This window comes from Leopardus geoffroyi, chromosome C2 (genome assembly GCF_018350155.1).
Source record: "Leopardus geoffroyi isolate Oge1 chromosome C2, O.geoffroyi_Oge1_pat1.0, whole genome shotgun sequence".
Taxonomy (NCBI): domain Eukaryota; kingdom Metazoa; phylum Chordata; class Mammalia; order Carnivora; family Felidae; genus Leopardus; species Leopardus geoffroyi.
Genome location: NC_059333.1, coordinates 123,425,156 through 123,443,695, shown reverse-complemented (window position 1 = coordinate 123,443,695; position 18,540 = coordinate 123,425,156). Strand labels below are relative to the sequence as shown.

The 18,540-nt window shown below is 40.6% G+C and overlaps 1 protein-coding gene across 2 annotated transcripts in view; it reads left to right on the top strand.

Moving 5' to 3' along the window:
* CLSTN2 (calsyntenin 2) overlaps positions 1-18,540 on the top strand; it is a 615,839-nt gene that overhangs the window by 212,803 nt on the left and 384,496 nt on the right. For both annotated transcript variants that reach the window (XM_045503479.1, XM_045503480.1), the window contains exon 2: positions 9,715-9,837. In XM_045503479.1, the coding sequence (XP_045359435.1) occupies positions 9,715-9,837 (123 nt within the window). The remainder of the gene's footprint in view (positions 1-9,714; positions 9,838-18,540) is intronic.

The window sequence follows — 18,540 nt, the reverse complement described above, 5'->3', positions numbered from 1 at the left end:
GCAGAATTGGTATTGCCTACATTTTATGAAGGAGAGGGAGCAGAGGTCTGGAAAGATTGAAAGACTTGCCTAAGACATCCTGTTGGTTACATGGTGTCAGAACTATGACATGAAGCCCAGTACCCCTTGCGCCCAATCTTGAACTTTGTCTTAGGGCAAACTTTGGGCAGTTGGCTTTGTCCAGGTGGCTTATTCAGAGACAGCTAAAACTCACTTTTGTAAGATTACACAATCGTCCAGTGCACATTTCTCCCTAGCTTTGCTCCTGGCTCACATGCCACTACCCAATGGGATAATGGAATGTGGTTCGTACCCAGGCTGGAGTAAGGACTTTAAGAGAACCCACACTCCAAACAAATGAGTCTTCATGAGTGGAAAATGACAGATAGAAGGGAAGAAAAAATAGGAATGGTATGTAAGTGGATTGATCGATGGATATAAGGAAAGGAGATAGGAAGGGAAGGAAAGCAACATGCTACCCCCACTGAAAGCACCTATCAAGCAGTTACAGATTAACAACTCAGTCATCTTCTTTTCAAATGCTTTTTAAACCCAATTAAAGCAGTGAAATTTAACTCTCATCTTCTGTGAATATTTGCATGTATGAGTCACACACATGGGATTTGTATTTAAAACTCTAATTGGTACCTCTAGCAAGAAAGATTCATTGCCTCTAATTAAGTGATGGCAAATGTCACCTTATGATTTGGGAGGCACACCCTCTTTCTATTTGGGTGATGTAGAAATACCTGCTCATTGGAAGCACAGTGCTGCTAATTGCTTCACGCATTGGAGGTGCCAGCAAGGCAGAGGTGTGCTCACCTCATTTACCAATGTGCTGGGCCCTGTGTTAGGGCCGGTGGATATCATCATGACTCTTCCCTGAAGAGGGCAAGTAAAGAGGGGTAGGGAAACAGCTAATGGCAATGCAGTGGACTTGTAGCATGAGATCAGGTGGTACAGGGTGACGTGGGTGCAGAGGAGGACAATTGGAGGAGGTGGGGCCGGAGGTGAATCTGGAAGGATGCACAAGCAGGAGTCAGGAGAAAGAAAGAGGTGAGGAGTAGATGGCACAATGAGGGTAAAGATGTGGGTAATCAGGGAGCTGGTACCTTTGGGGAGCTTCCTCTGATCTGCTAGTTGAAGGCAGGATTACTACTGATGGATCATAAGCAAGCAAGTGCAGGATCCGATTTGCCTGTAGGCAGGCTGACCTCTCACCTGGACAGGGGCCCTGTCCTATGCACACTTTGGAATTAGGAATAAAAACACTTTTTAAAATGCTATTACAATTATTATAATTAGGAATCATTTTATTATAACAATAGATACCTGGCTCAAACTATTACAAATACAAAAAAAAAAAAAAATTGGTGCCTTGGCAGAAAAATGGAAAGGTTTCATTTGACAACTTCAGACCCCCCACAGCAAGCCAATGAGTCCAGTTGGCAACCTCAACCACTCCACAGCAGGCTGAACAGGACATCTACTGGAAAACCAGAGTGGGCGGCCAAACTCTTGACTTCCTACAGCTGCTTGGGGTGCTTCTCTTCTCTCTGCTTCTTGGCTCCCAAATCCTGTCTCCTGGTAGCTTTCTCTCATTTTAATGGCTTCTCAGCTCCCCCTAAACTTTGAGTGATCATTACATGAATACAAGCCCCAACTCCACATGAACTTTTATCTCAAGTGTCTAACACCAAATAAATTATAGGTTCTGGGCCTGCCTCCTAAATAAAAGTTGAAAGGTCCAACCAGGTGGCCCAGCCTACCCCACTCATTGATTTCCCATTGGGATGGATATCCACTCTTTCTAAACACCTCTACCAGGGCACCTAGTCAGAAAGGGGAAGTTGCACATCACAGGCAAAAGACCTGACTACAAGAATGACTTTGGATATAAGTTTACTTCTCTAGAGCACTTTGTAATCAGTATAGTCTTTTTATTTTACTAACAGAGGGAAGCATTGGAGTTCTGAGGGTCAACTTTAGGATGAGAATAGAAAGATTCAAAGGATAAATCAACAGCTGCTTGGTCCTGCTGCTTGGATTGAGTGTTAATGCACTTTTTCAGAGGTGGAAGCAAGGAGAGGGAGGCAAGGAGTGCTCCTGAGAATGCATCTGCACTCTAGTTAAAGACGCATTGGGTGGCAAGACCTAATTTCTCTGTAAATGGAGCAGAAATATCACACTGGTGTTTCCTCTGTATGAGTGCAAAGACACAGGCATTTTTCCAGATGCTGAAACAGCATGGGAAAGAGGCAAGACAGAGGCAAGAAGCAGTCCTAAGGGGGCATGATATGACAGAGTTCAGCCTCAGAAAGAGTTGTGTTGCAAACAGGGATGTTATCTTATGAAGAACTGATAAAAAGTCAGTTCCTCTGAAGTTACATCCAAAGGGAGTAAAGTGTGAGCTGACTGGCCTCAGTCTATTGGAACAAAAAAGCAGAACTGTTGTCAGGGGAGGGAACAGATTGCGTAAAGAACAACAGCCAAGGCACAAGCATCAATAGCTATTGCTTCTTTCTGGAAAGAAGATGGTTCTCTGGTATCCCATGAACGCAGCATTTGGAAGTGGCTTCTGGAAGAATCTGTACATGCCAATAAACCCCGAGTGATGTAGATACTATCTATCAGTCCAGACTCTTGGCTGGACTTGCCCCTCAGACTTTGTTCTCAGCTAAACCTAACTATTTACAGTTCCCCTATGGTGCACCAGGTGCTTTTACCATTGGTCTTTGCCCAGGCAGGTTTCTCTGCCTGCGACTCCCACATCCTTTATCCCTGCTTAATTCCTACTACTTATGACTTTGATTCTACTGTCTTTAGGAAGTAATTCTGGATTACCATGGCTGGATTAGTGCTTCTCCTCTCTTTTTCTTTAGCACTCTGCTTTTCCTTTGCTTCTCTATCTCTTACCATACTGGTTATCATAGGTCTCTCTCCAGTCTGAGGGTCCCTGGATGGTAAGAAGTTTGTTCTTACTACATATTTAACACCACATTATAAATTACATGTATAATATACATATAATAAAATCCAACCTTTTAAAATGTGCAGATTGCTAAATTTTGCCAAAGGCATGCAGAAATATAACCACCACAACAATCAAGATACAGAACAGTACCATCATTTAGAACTTCCCTTGTGTCCCCTGTACAGGCAAACCCTACCCCATCCCCAGACCCTGGCAACTGCTGACCCATAATCTGTCCTTATATTTTGGCATTTTCTAGAATGTCATATGAATAGCATCAAATAGCATGTAGTCTTTTGTGTCTGGCTTCTTTCACTTCATTTCACCAGAGAAGTGCTTTGGATATTCAGTCATTTTCTTGTATGGATCAGTAGTTGATTTCTTTTTAGTGCTGAGTCCATTATATAGATACACTGCAATTTGTTTGTCCATTCACTAGTTGATGGCCATTTTATTTTCCAGTTTGGCACTATTCTGAATACAGTTTCTCTGAACATTTGCATATAAGTCTTTTTGGATAATTTGTGTTTTCATTTCTCTTGGATAGATCCTAGGAATGGAATTGCTGAGTCATTTTATAAGAAATTGCTAAACTATTTTCCCAAGTAACTGTATTATTTTACGTTCATACCAGCAGTGTATGAGAGTTTCAACTGTTTCACATCTTCATTAGAACTTGGTATTGTCACTCTTATTTTAAACATTCAGGTGGTGGTATGGTGACATCCAATTGTGGCTTTAACTTACACACCCTTGATAACTACTAATGTTGAGCATACTTTCATGTTCTTATCTCCTCAGGTGACAGGTGTGTTCAAATTTTTGCCTTTTTTTTTTACAGATTATTTTTCGCATTATTGAGTTATAAGAGTTCTTTATATGTTTGTGGATACAAGTCCTTTGTGAGATATGTCTCTCAAATATTACCTCACAGTCTATGGCTTCAAAAAATATTTTCTGAAGAGTAAAGAATATAAATGTATAATTTTTGTAAAGTTTGATGTATCAGTTTTATTTTTATTCAGTGCTCTTTTTGTCCCTTGTAATAAATCTTTGCCTAACCCAAGGATACTGAGCTTTTCTTTTATGCTCTCTTTTAAAAGTTTCATAATTTTAAGTCCTACATTTAGGACCATGATCCATTTAGAGATAATTTCTGTGTATCATGTATAGTAGAATTGAAGTTCTTCTTTTTTTAAAATATGGATATCCAATTTTTCCAGAAGCATAAACGAAAGACCATTCTTCATTGAATTTTCTTGGAAAGAAAATTTGTCAGAAATTAATTGACCACATGTATGTCTATTTCTGCACTCTTAATTTTTTTTTTATGTTGATCTGTAGGCCTATCTTATGTTAATACCATACTACTTGATTAGAGAAACTTTATAATAAGTTTTAAAATCGAGTAGTGTGAGTCCTCCAACTTTGCCCTTCTTTTTCAAAATTGTTTTGGCTATATCAGTTATTTAAATTTTCATATAAATTTTAGAATTAGCTTATCCCTTAAAAATCCTATTATTTTGATTTGGGGTGCATTGATCAATTAGGGTAAAATTTATGTTTAATTATATTGAGTCTACTGAACCATGAACACTGTCTCCATTAAGACTGCTCCAGGCGTTCTTTAAATTCTTTTTTTTTTTTTTTAATATTTATTCATTTTTTGATAGAGACAGAGCGCAAACTGGAGTGGGGCAGAGAGAGAGGGAGACACAGAATGCAAAGCAAGCTCCAGGCTCTGAACTGTCAGCACAGAGCCTGATGAGGGGCTCGAACTCATGGACCATGAGATCATGACCTGAGCCAAAGTCGGACGCTCAACCGACTGAGCCACCCAGGCACCCCTGGGTGTTCTTTAAATTCTTTAAGCAATATCTTGGCGTCTTGTGTGTGCAGATCCTACATGTATTTTTTGAAAGTTATTCCTAAGTATCTTTTGGTTGTTGATGTTATCATATTAGTATTTTTTATTTACATTTTCTTTTCTTTTCTTTTCTTTTCTTTTATATGGAATTTATTGTCAAATTGGTTTCCATACTACACCCAGTGCTCATTCCAACAAGTGCCCTCCTCAATGCCCATCACTCACCCTCCCCTCCCTCCCACCCCCCATCAACCCTCACTTTATTCTCAGTTTTTAAGAGTCTCTTATGGTTTGGCTCTCTCCCTCTCTTTTTTTTTCCTTCCCCTCCCCCATGGTCTATGGTTAAGTTTCTCAGGATCCACATAAGAGTGAAAACATACGGTATCTGTCTTTCTCTGTATGGCTTATTTCACTTAGCATCACACTCTCCAGTTCCATCCACGTTGCTCCAAAGAGCATATTTCATTCTTTCTCATTGCCAAGTAGTAGTCCATTGTGTATATAAACCACAATTTCTTTATCCATTCATCAGTTGATGGGCTTTTAGGCTCTTTCCATAATTTGGCTGTTGTTGAAAGTGCTGCTATAAACATCAGGGAAGTACAAATCAAAACCACACTGAGATACCACCTCACGCCAGTCAGAGTGGCTAAAATGAACAAATCAGGACACTATAGATGCTGGAGAGGATGTGGAGAAATGGCAACTCTTTTATTTAAATTTTCAATAGTTTACTGCTAGTACATAAAAATATAATTGCTTTTTTATGTATTTACTTATTATACAGTGATTTTCCTAAACTCACTTATTCTAGTAACATTTTTGTAGATTCCATAGAATTTGCTTCATTGAGGATCATGTTCTCTGCAAGTAAAGACAATTTTACTTTTTAATTTCCAATCTTATTTTTTTCCTTGTCTTATTGAATGGGTTAGAACCTCCAGTACAATGTGCATAGTACAGTACAAGGTAAGAGTGGACATCCTTGTGTATTCTTTCTGCTCTTGGGAGGGGAGCATTTACTCTTTAACCATAAAGCACGATGTTAGCTTTGGTTTTCTATAAAAGTTCTTTATCAGATTGAGGAAGTTCCCTTCTATTCCCTATTTACTGATTGTTCTGATTATAAATGGATGCTGAATTTTGTCAAGTGTTTCATTCAGGGACTCTTCCCCAATTTACCTCCCCCACCCCGTGCTTAAGCTGTTCTTGCATATTTTTAGGTGACCCATAAATATTTGTTGAATGAATGGAGTTGGGCTAAATATCTCTGTGAGTGCAAAGCTACACTTTAGCCCCTTAGAAGTGTGAGATGGGCTTAGGGGAACTTAATATTTGAACGCCTATTCATGTCAGAGATACTAGATTTGCCTAAATGATCTCATACAATTTTTACAACATTCTTATGAAGTAAGTATCTCCATTTTGCAAATGAGGGATGATGAGTAATAGATAGAATGATTAAAAAGCTGTAATATGGTTGGGATGTGGCGAAAGGGTCCTGTGTTTCATAATTCAATAGAATGAAAAAAGATAACCTTTATGTTCATAAAACAAAGAATATACAAAGGAGGATGGTTTCAAATATGATGCAAGTTAAAATAGAGTATGATTTAGTTATCTGATGGCATGAAACTATCAAGAGTCCAGTCGGTCTGGGTACAAGGAACGTCATCCGTGGAATGACAGTTAAACCATTAAGAAGGGAAAGCAATCTTTGCATAACACTCAGCTCAGCCATGAACAAAAGCCTCATAGTCAAAATCATGCAAATTTAAGTTATTGGTGTGCAGCCCTGAGGATGTGATCTATAGACAAAGCAAAGAAGATTTAATTTAGCTTACACATGAAAATGCAAATGTTTGTCAACCTTGACAACGAGAAAGTCAAGAAAGATTTGAAGGAAGTTAGAAGGTGGAAGAAAAATGTGGAAATTGTAGGGATGTTAACACTCTTATTTTTCAAAAAGGGAACATTTAAGCCCCTCTGAGCTTCAGTTCCTCACCTGCAAAATGAACTATAAAGTCTTATATTATGGGGTTGTGATGAGGATTAATGAATGTATGTAAAATGCCTAATATGTGATAGGTACACAACTAGTGATGAGAGGAGAAAAGGACGGCAGGCCTATGGATGAAAGGAAATAAACCCATCCCTACTCATGATGGGAAACCTCAACTGTAAGGTCTATAAATCCCCTCCCTGCTGACACTGTCACTGCTCAGAGAGTAGTGGTCAGTCTGACTAATGAAAGTTCAGGGGCTCTGTGAGATGAGGATGGTAAGTCTGAGTAATCAAAGGTCAGGGGCTGTGTGTCCAGCCCAGGGCGTCTGAATAACATGACAACCCTGTGAGTGGAGTCGTTTTCCCCATTTTACAGTTCAGGGAGTTGACACTCTGAGTGGCCAACTGACTCACATAGAAGTGGCCCCGAGGTGGCTAAGCCAGGCCTGAAACCCAGCAATCTAGCAACTGGCTCTAGATTCCATTGTCTGCCATCAAGTCAAGTGGCACAGTGAATCTGAAACACTGGATGAGCTTATGGCATATCCTCTATCCACATTTCTAATGAATAGCCCCTAGGTTTAATTAAAGGGGAAAAAAGATTAATTGTTTCTCCCAACAGCTGCAAATTATTTACATTGCGTTTGCGTTGATGGCTAATAAAAGAGCAAAGGCGCGCAGGGACAACCCTGGGTGGCTGTAATTCTTCCAGGGTCCATAATGAAGAACTGGTTCGAATGCCAGCATGTAAGCATGGAGGAGCCTGCTGTCCCATTCAGACCCACGGTGGGCAGAGCCGCTCTCTGACCTGGGCATGATCCAATCCGCAGAAATAGCTCTCAGGAGCCAAGACCTGAGAAGAACAGGCATATGTCCCTGCTCCACTAAACTGCCTCTTGGTTAGTTCGTGATTGCTGTGAAATGGGTGAGAAGGAGCAAAATGGTGGCCAGGTTGAGTCTACCAGCTATCCTAGAGCAACTCTTAGCTGACCTTTTGAAGCATGATGGGGTGGAAAGGGGACAGGAGCCACTGCAACAGAGCTGTTTTCAATTTTATAAGCTCTTGCTTTGCGGTAACTACTGAAAATTATACACTATGATATGTATACATATTTTAATGTGTGTTGTATATTATAATGTGCCTGACTTTGTATTATAATATGAATATGTTTATGTACACATGTATGTATTTTTGGATGTCACCACATATGAGAGAATTGTTGGTCTTCCCAATTGTTAGTTTTCAAGCCTGTGGCCATCCTGGGAAAGTCACACCTTGTGAAGGAAGTTCTTCATCATTTTCATAATGATCACACCTACCTCTTAGGTCCCTGTGGGGAGCATTACGCATGTGACAGCATCATTCAAACTGTGAAGCAGGGTGTGAGGATTGGCGTCAGGACAACTTTGATTATTCTAGGGTTCCCTCTAACCTGTTATTTTGCTTCTTAAGCACCTACCCTGCCCTCCGACTTGTGTGAGTGTATGTAGGGGAATAAAGGACAAACCAAGAAGATCACAGTTGAGGAATCAGATTAATGTTTCAGGATATTATTCTTAATGCCATAGTAGAGGATGAATTGGAGTGGGATAGGACTTCTTACTGGAAGACCAGTCAGAAGGCCACTACAGGCATGCAGAGAGGTGATGGCAGGGCCAGAACCAAAAAAGGAGATGGAATTGACAGACTTGGGGTATTCACACAGGAATATTACACCAACCCTAGCCCAAGTCTTATTTAAATTCTGGGCCCTTTATGTGTGGCTGTTGACCATAAGTATCTTGTATTCCTTTGCTAGGCCTGCCTTAAGAAAGTGCTACTAACTTTATGGCTTAGAACAACAGAAATTTACTGTCTCACAGTTCTGGAGGCCAGAAGTCTGAAATCAAGTTGTTGGCAGGACCAGGCTTGCTCTGAAAGTACAAGGGATAGATCTGTCCCAAGTGTCTCTTCGGGCTTCTGGTAGTTTCTTGGCTGGTGGCAACAGAACACATTGCACTCACATGTATGCATGTCTGTCTCTGTGTCCAAATTTCCCCTTTTTATAAGGCATCATTCATTTTGGATTAAGTCCTGCCCAAATGACCTCACTTTAACTTGATTACCCCTATAAAGACCCTCTCTCCACATAAGGTCACTTTCCAAGGTACTGGAGGTTAGGACTCTAACCTCTTTTTTTTTCAGGGCCATAATTCAACCAGTAGCATGTATTTGACGTGTGTTAATTTTCCATTAAATAATATGTTATTCACCTGGTAAAATTACTAAAGAACAACTTAAACTGCTTAGGCAATTTAGATCATTAAGATAGACACAGTTTTTAAGTGATAAGAAAGCATTCAAATGTCTGCTGTATCTTTACACATATGTTGGTACATATACAGATATGTATGTATATAAAATGCAGTAACAATTTGTAATGATAGATTAGGTCGAGGTCAGAAATTCCAGCACACAGCCATGACCTGCTAGTTCATTGATTGATAATGAATATTAACCCTGAAACGTCTATTAATAGATGGTAGCATTTGAGAATTAAAGCTTTCAGTCAGTTTTTAAACAGTAGCTATCTACACTGGGCATCCAGGAATAGAAATAGTTGGATTTGGGTCAAGTGAAAGATCCCTGGTCTTGGAGCCCAAAAATCTGCTGCCCAACTTTCTGTGTGCCTCATTGAACTTCTCTCTGAACCTCGCTTCTCTGAAGGTTCCTTAGGTGTAAAATGGGACCATCGTGCTCTTTGTCTCTCATGCGGTTGTTGGATGAGAGCATATGATTGGACAAATGTGCACTATTAATAATATCATTATGGATGAGCTATTCAAGTGGTGATCTTAAAAGTCAATCTTTGTTTCCATTGTGTTCTAGTCAACAAGCACAAGCCATGGATCGAGACCTCATATCACGGAGTCATAACTGAGAACAACGACACAGTGATTTTGGACCCACCACTTGTAGCCCTGGATAAAGATGCACCAGTTCCTTTTGCAGGTGAGATGATGGCTTATTATGGTTGCACTTAGCCCTCTTTTAAACAGTCAGGAAGCCTCCATGGAGCTGAGACTCGGGCTGTCTATAGCTCTTGTCACCCTCTGTGCATCTCTTCATGATCAGTCTGTGATTTCAAAGCTCTGTGCCTCTTCTGACTTCTGGTGTGGTTCTGATTTCTGATTTATGGTTTTTTCCTTTGGTATTGTCTCCAGTGCAAGACCCTTATTTCTTCTTCTGAGTGATGGTATATTGCTGAAGTGGCCTCTGGAGTTGGAAAAGCCGGGCTAGTAAGGTCCATAGGGGAATTTTCCCTCTTGAAAGATGACCTATCAACAGATTAAGTGTGTGACCCATTGTCCCCACTACCCATATATCATGGACAGGTGAAGAATTGCAGCTTGGTAGCTTGGCAAGAGAAGAGGGAAAGAAAAAAAGGACCAAGAAATATTTGCTAACGATAGGAGAGGGCTGTGCCCTTGAGATTCACAGTGGGTGTGGCTTTTGGTGGAGGAATCAAAAGACAGTGCCATTTTGTCCTCTGCAGCTTGTGGTAGAGAGTCTTCTCATTATCATCAAGATAATGACTACTTCCTTCTCTAACCTCCTGTAAGGACCAGCTCTCTGGACCAGTGTGTGAAGAATATGGCTATGTCTCACATTTCCACAGACTCTGGCAAAGAGAAGGGGATGGCTGATGGTAGGGGCAGGAGGGAATGGGCAAAAAATTTCTGAAGATGCCTGCATCATGAGTAATATTGTTAACATTTTATCACTGTCAGGAGAAAGACAGGAAATTTAACGAAGGTTTTCAAGATTTCTAGAAGATTGCTTTATGATAGATGGGTGCCAGGCTGAGGTTTTCACCATGATGAAGTCTATTTTTTTCTGACAGTTTGTCTGCTACATTATGAGCTACTTGGGCAGAAAAAAATGGCTCTTTCACACTTCTAAGAGATAAGCTCTATGAAGGCCCCTTTTTCATTCCAGAACATTGTAAAGTAAGGAGTGAGGGGGTGGGTTCAATGGGGGAAATTCAGCGTTATGTGAAGATAAACCCATAAGTATTCTTACGGAGCATCGGGGAGATACTCTTGACTCTCAGAAGAAGCTTTATCTTTATTTCATGTTAGACTGATTACCACCAAGGGCACCTAACAGTGACTTGCATGGTGTTTTAGAGTGGGGATATTTCCTTACATCTTCCAGCCATCCTCAAAGTTTCCAGCTCAACCAAATTCCACTCAGAAGTGTGAATCCCATGCTGTCTTTTCCACAAAAGAGCAGTTATCTTTCCCAGACCTTCTTTGCCAGCCTGAGACTATTCCAAAGCATCCCCTTCTTGGATATAATTAGATGATATTGGGGTGAATCAGCAATTCTTAACCTCCTAGAAATGAGATTTTAAAACAAGCACTAGCAAAAAATGTTTGGGTTATGGAAATGTTTGGTTTGGAATGCACTGTGTGCTTAACAAAATGGAGACAATATTTAAAAGTTGGGAGATTTAGTGTAAGAAGGCAGGATTCTGGTTTATCTTGATGAACCAGATAGGAAATGCAAAGCTGAGTCATGGCTTCCCTCTCTAGGCTGAGAAAGTGCTCCTGGCTTCCCTCAGCCCCTTCTCTGCAGCCTGTGTGCATAGGTCTTTCCACCAAGCAGGTCCTCTCATTCGCCTTTCCTTTCAAGTGTGTGACTCTTCTTTGAAACATGACAGAAAAAACCAGTGACGCATGAAGCAGGAAGTAAAAGTAAGTTACTTTAGCGTAGTGCATCTAACATTTTAAAAGATGAGGGATGTGTCTGATTCTTTATTATGTCTACCCTCAATGAAGCCCTGTTCTCCTCTAATAGTGAACTAGGAAACTGAAGTTGTTGAATAAACTGTTCTACCATAAAGTTATAAGCTCTTTAAGGTACAGACTAAAATGGGGGAGGGGGGCACAGTTTAAGCAAATCTGATATTTGGAAGTTTGGATTTACAAAAGATTACTTCTCTTGCTAGGTTTATGGGACTGCGGGACAATTAATAACTTCACCTGAAGATTCCACCAAAGTGTTTCATAAACCATAAATCCGTCAAACTTGAATTTGTATTCTGACCATCTGATATGCCCACTGGTTTTCAGGCACATCTTGAAACTAAGATTTGCTTCTAAGCCAAGCCCTGAGTAGTTATTCCCATCTGAAGAAAATTTCTCTGCTCCTTGATATTTGCAGCTGCATAAAAAAAATCTAGCTTAATGCATCAAAATATAATCTTCCAAGCTCTTCAGAGTAAAAAATAAAGGTGCTTTTTGGAATGGTCAAAGCTATTTTTCTCAGTGTTATTTATGATCAGCTCTAAGACAGGACACAGGCACTCACCATCCATCCATGCTGCAGACGTTTATTTTAAAACATTTATCTTAAAAAGAAAATACTGAAGATTTATTTCAGATCCCTATCATTCTCATAAAATTGAAAAATTCATATCTGCCAGCTCCATCAGTTCTTGAAGTCAACTGTAGCTTTTAGTCCCCCCTTATCAACTGTTTGTGCATTGTCAGTTTTCCACCCCTTTCCCACTGGTCTTTATTTCCAATTTAGCCTGTGAGGTGAGCCATAAGCTTGCTGGGAGATGGTTCCATCCATAACATTTTTGCTCTGTCTCATTTCTTTTGTGATTTCCCTCTTTGAAAAAAAAATTTAGAAAAATCTACATAAAATATCACTCACTTAAATAGAAGTCATCATTGCATTTTGCATATAAATGCAAATTCAGGGACATAGAATAGCTTTTCCTGCATGTTTCCTGATTATTACAATAAGTGGTGATTGTGGAAAATGTGAAAAATATAGTAAATCACAAAAAGGTGTGAAAAATATGTTTTCTTACCCCCAGAGAGAGCCTCTGTTAACATTTTAGTATGTTTCCTTCCAGTCATTTTTCTACTCTTTTTTTTCTCCAAAAATTGTGATCTCTCCTCGTATTACAATTACTAACAACTCATTTTTCCCACTAAACTAATGAAAATATACCATTTCATTAAATATTAATTCTGCAACTGATTAAATGGCTGTGTGATGTCCTTCTCAATGAATATTCTGTAGCTTACCATTCTTTTTTTTTTTTTCTAGCGTCATTGAGTTACAGTTGACATACAACATTGTCTAAGTTTAAGGTGTACAGTGTATTGATTTGATAAACATCTATATTGGAAAAATGATTATTGCCATAGTGTTATCTAACATCTCCATCACCTCAAATAATTACAATTTCCTTTTTGTGGTGAGAACATGTAAGATCTATTCTCTTAGCAATTTTCAAGGATATAAAACAATGTTGTTAACTATAATCATCATGCTGTACATTAGATCCCCAAAACTTATTTGTCTTGTAGCTGAAATTTTCTACCCTTTGGCAACACCTCCCTATTTTCCCCACCCCCAGTGCCTGGTAACTACCATTTACTCCCTGTTTCTGAGTTTGATTTTTTAAAGCTGATTCCACATATAAGGGAATCGACATATAAGTGATATCATATATGTGATATAAGTGATTCCACATACAGATTCTATATATAAGTGAGAACATGCAGTATTTGTCTTCTATGTCTGGCTAATTTCACTGACCATAATGTCCTCAGGGTCCATCTATGTTGTCACAAATGCAGGAATTTCTTCTCTCATGGCTGAATAATACTAATAATGGAGTATTATTTATACACTTATCAATTTTCTTCTTTATACATTTATCAGTTTATCCGTTGACAGACACTTAGGTTGTTTTCCCTATCTTGGCTATTGTGACTTATACTGCACTGAACATAGGGATGCAGATATCTCTTTGAAATCCTGATTTTATTTCCTTTGGATGTATATACAGAAGTAGGATTGCTGGGTCATATGGTATTTATGTTTGTAATTTTTTGAGGATCCTCCATACCATTTTCCATAGTGGCTGTACCAGTTTACATTCCCACCAACAGTACACAAAGGTTTCCTTTCTTTGCATCCTCGCCAACATTTTATCTCTCATCTTTTCGAAGATAAACATTCTGGCGGGTATGAGGTGATAGGCAAATAATCTGTTATAATTCTTTTTTATTATAATTGTCTGCATTTCTGATTCTATCATTTGGATGGATTTCCAGAATTGGAATTAATAGGTCAAACATTTTAAAGTTCTGGAAACATGTTAAATTCCTTTCCAGAATAGTCGTATGAGTCTGCAGTCCTATTCTTACCACTCTAGTCTCATTCCCTGGCCCCTTTATGGCTTATTCTAATGGTGTGATTTAGATGATGTGGTGCAATCACCAGTAACAGTAGCCTCACCATCTTCATCTGTAAAATAATATAAGCTTTCCAAGGTTGTTGTTTTGATTAAATTTAAAGAATGTCTATGATGAATGTTACAGCGATTCAAGGTATAATAGAAGCTTAATAAATTTGAGGGGTTTTTTTCCATATCCTCTTCTGTTCCCATTTCATAGCAAGATAACCCAACTCAGAGAGATCCCAAGCATCTCAGGGCAGGCCAGCCATGGGGCTGGGACTGGAGCCCAGGACTTCTCACCACTTTCTCCGAGTTCTTTTTCCCAGTGATGTTGCCTTTCGATCCCTGCCCCCACTGAGTACTAGAGGTGTCATCAACTCTCAGTCAGTGAATCATCCTCTCTTAGACGTCAGTCAAATCCATTAGACCTAACTCAGTTCTCAACCCAGTGTCTGGGCCCGGTGGACATGACCTTCTTAGAGAATCAGATCCAGAAAAATCCTTGAGTAATAATGAAAATCCTGTCCGTTGCATGGCAAAAAAATGATAATGAAAGCAAGCTGGGCACACTGTGAACTTATTAATTTCTACATGAGCCCCACTGAGGCCTGTTAGGAAACTGTGGAGACTTTTAAATTTGAAGGGAATTAGATTGCCTTTCAGAGATAATAGAACTGTTCATTTGTCTACATTGGGCCAGTCTGGACTTGTCTTTAGTAAGGACAGAGCAGCAGAGAGTGATCAGGCATAATTGGCTGGCTTCTCAGGCTGGGTGACTCTCTGAAGGCTGCCTGGAAAATTGCCCAGGATGCAATTTGGCCTGTTTGGATCAGCTGGTTGGAGCGGAAGATTCTCCCCTCTCTGTGGTTAGTTCCATTTGCCCCTCCTTGTGCTGTTCAGCATTTGCCCACCTATTTGTCCCCTTATCTTTGGACCTGCCCAGGGCCCTTTCTGTGCTTTGGGCCCCCTAGGTCCCTGATGGCAGGGATCCTCCCTGAGGGCTTGTGCAGCCCCTGCCTCTTATGGTGGTAGGGGAACACGGAGTGTGAACAGCCACAGGCTTTGACAGATACACATTGCTGTATATTTACGTTCTGCCATTTCCTAGCTGTGTGGTCTCAGATAAGTTACTGAACTCCTCTGAGGGGCAGTTCTCTCATAATTAAAATGAGGGTAAACACAGTATCTACATCTGGGTTAATGTGGATTAAATAAAATACTAATGTCCTGTGCCTAGCGCACTCCCTGGCAGCCAGTAGAGGTCCAGTATGTCACAGTTCTGATAATCCTAGCAATGATAATAATGAGAGTAATCAAAGTAGGTATAATTCTTAGTGTCACCAATAAGCCACAACGTTTTATTTATTTTAGGCTGGTTACAATGATGGAATTATAATTGATGATAATGATGTTAAAGGGAGGAGAAAAGTGAGTTTGGAGTTTGTTTTAAAGGCTTAATGCAGTCACCCATCCAGCTAGGTTTCCTAGACTGGTTATGTGGCAGTGTCGGGACAATCAGTTAAATAATGTAGGGAAAGTAGTTTGTGAATTGTGCAGAACTCTGTAAATCTTTGGTGGGAATGTATTTCCTTGCATTGCACCTGCATTCTATCCCTGTGGAGTAATCCATTAGTTGCAAGATACACGTTTGGATTACTGCAAACCATATGCTCTTTTATTAGAGACGTACACACACACACACACACACACATGTGCCAGCCACAGCACACACAAAATTATATCCAAGCCTCACACCAACTCTGTGGAACAAGAAGGTCAGCTGTCGTGATTCTGTCTTGCCAATGAGGACATTGAAACTTGAAAAAACATTAAGTAACTATTCAGGGCTACCTCGCTGAGGGTGGCTCGGCCCTATCACTCAATCCCAGATGCTCAGACTCCAAGTCCTGCCTTCTTTCCCCTCTGCCCATTGTCCAGTGTGGGATACATGTCTCATTGGCAGTCGAAGATTGACATGGTACCCGGACATAGCGTTAAGGAATGCGGCCTACCGTTCCGGGCTGTTCCCTTTGAAGTTCTTTTTCAATCTCTCTGATGATGTCAAGGAGAAAGGCGGTTGGCGAGGCTCAGCACCTCTCCAGCATTTGCTAATCCCTCTCTCTGACAAAGAAGGAACAAGCTCTCTCTCAAAGCATTCCATAGGCCACACTGTTGAGGTAGAATGTTAATAGCATTCTGTCGTGTTTTATTTAAGTTCCTTTTTCTTTTTTTCTTTTTCTTACTTTTTTTTTTTTTTGAGACAAGTATTGCTGGCTTTTCAGTTTTGGGGGTTTATTTTTAAAAATAGAGTCATTTGGGTGTTTTTAAACCCCAATTTAAAGAAAAATGTAAATAAATAAGTAGGTAGTTCATGGCAATGGCAAAAAAAAAAAACCAAAAAACAAAAAACCATGAAAGAGGCCCAGGACTAAGTGCCACACGGGACGAGATGGAATGACCACCTCTGAGCTTCATTCCTCACCCAGCCACCTCAGGGCTACCCACCATCTTCAGTGCCCTTCCCTGCCACAGAGTCTCTAAGGGCTGACCCTGGCAGCCAAGGAGCCACCTACATCAGCCTCACAGTAGATGGTGATTGTGTTCTAGGTGGTTTGTGTGGGGGTCATTCTTGTGGGCCAGAGGCAGGGTGCCCCCTGGTGTCCCACCCTGGTCTCTGAGCATTTACTTGGCCTCAGCCAGAAGCCAGTCTGGCAGTCCTTGCAGAGAACTGTGGATTCTCTGGAATCCACAATCTGGGTAACTGCCCCGGACCTAACAGAGTTGGAATCAAGAATAAACAGTACCAGGGGCGCCTGGGTGGCTCAGTCAGTTAAACGTCTGACTTTGTCTCAGGTCATGATCTCATAGTTTGTGAGTTCAAGCCCCCTGTTGGCCTCTGTGCTGACAGCTCAGAGCCTGAAGCCTGCTTCGGATTCTGTGTGTGTCTCTCTCTCTGCCCCTTCCCTGCTCACACTCTGACACTCTCTCTCTCTCTCTCTCTCAAAAATAAATAAACATTTTAAAAAAAGAATAGACAGGACCAAAAAGACATGGATCAACGTCTGTTAATTCGAGTACATGTGACAATTACTAAAAAGAATAAAGAATAAAACAAAATTAACCTACACTCCTAAGACCCTGCCAGACCTTTTCCTGTTCATATATTAATACACAGTTCTGATTAATTTGGATCATAGTTTACTCGGTTCAGAGTCTTTGTGTTTTCATCTTTCATAGAACTTTTCCAAGCTGACTAAAATATATTTTAAAATATTACTGAAGAGTAGAGTACAAAATTATACTTCATAGATCCCTCTCGTGGTTTATTTAACCATTCTCTTATTTTTGTACATTTAGGTTGTTTACAGTGTTTTTCTGATTAAAAATAACATTGCCATGGGCAACTTTGTAGAAATACCTTTCTTATACAAACATAGGAGTCAGGATTTGATGTTTATGGTTTAGTTCATAGACGGTAAAAAAACAGATGTGTTCTATTTTCAGTGACAGATTGAGATTGTGCTGTCAGATGTTTTTGCCGATATGATCGGTGATCGCCCAATTTTCGAGCATATGGTGGGTTTCTGGATAAACAGGGGAGTAGAAACTGGACTGGCTCCCACACCTGTCCACAGCCTGTGGCGGAGCCTCCATCCTTGTAATGAACCCTCTCCCTCACTATAGTGACTGTCATCTAAGGGTTTCCAGTTTTAGGCAAGGTGTGATTTGAGAACTCATCAGGACAGTACAGAAGTTGCTTTAAAGCTGGGAAAAATTTGCAGGGTGAGGGCACATCAACCAGCAAATAAGCCAGAAGTCCTGGTCAAGTGGATGCTCTGGGGAGGATCACCATGACAGCATCCATTTGTAGCCCCCAGGAGCAGCAAGGCCTGTTGGACCACACCCGTGGGCCCCGTCCTGTTGGTGGCAGAGGGGTCTACCAGGCACACTGGGAGAGAAGAAGACCTGGTATATCATTCACCCTGGAACTAAAGTATTGAGTTAGCTCTGTTCTTGGTGCTCTCTTTTCAGCCAGTTTGGCAGCTTCTAGCCTTGACAGTGATGGGGGCATATTTGGGTCTTTTTCTTGGTTACCCCTCCATGAGCAGTGCATTCACTCTGGTGTTTCCCTTTCACACTTTTTACCCCTCCCTCCTATCTGCTGATGGCCAAGAAGCTCTGGAGGCAGATCTCATCACTGGACAGGGCCTTCCATATATAACCCTCGGGTTCCCAGGGCCTGGGACACAAAGCCCTGGCCTTGCTGAGTAGAGAAGTGAACATCTTCCCTGCCACAGAGGAAGTCGGTAGCCCCTTTCTATGGTGGAACTGTTCTGCTGGAGGGAGAAAAAGGAGCTTCCCAGATTCTCTGCTGCCCATGCGTTTGGGGTCTTTGCCCTGAATTTTCTTTCTTGTTAATTATCCTCTTTGCCCACCCCAGACTT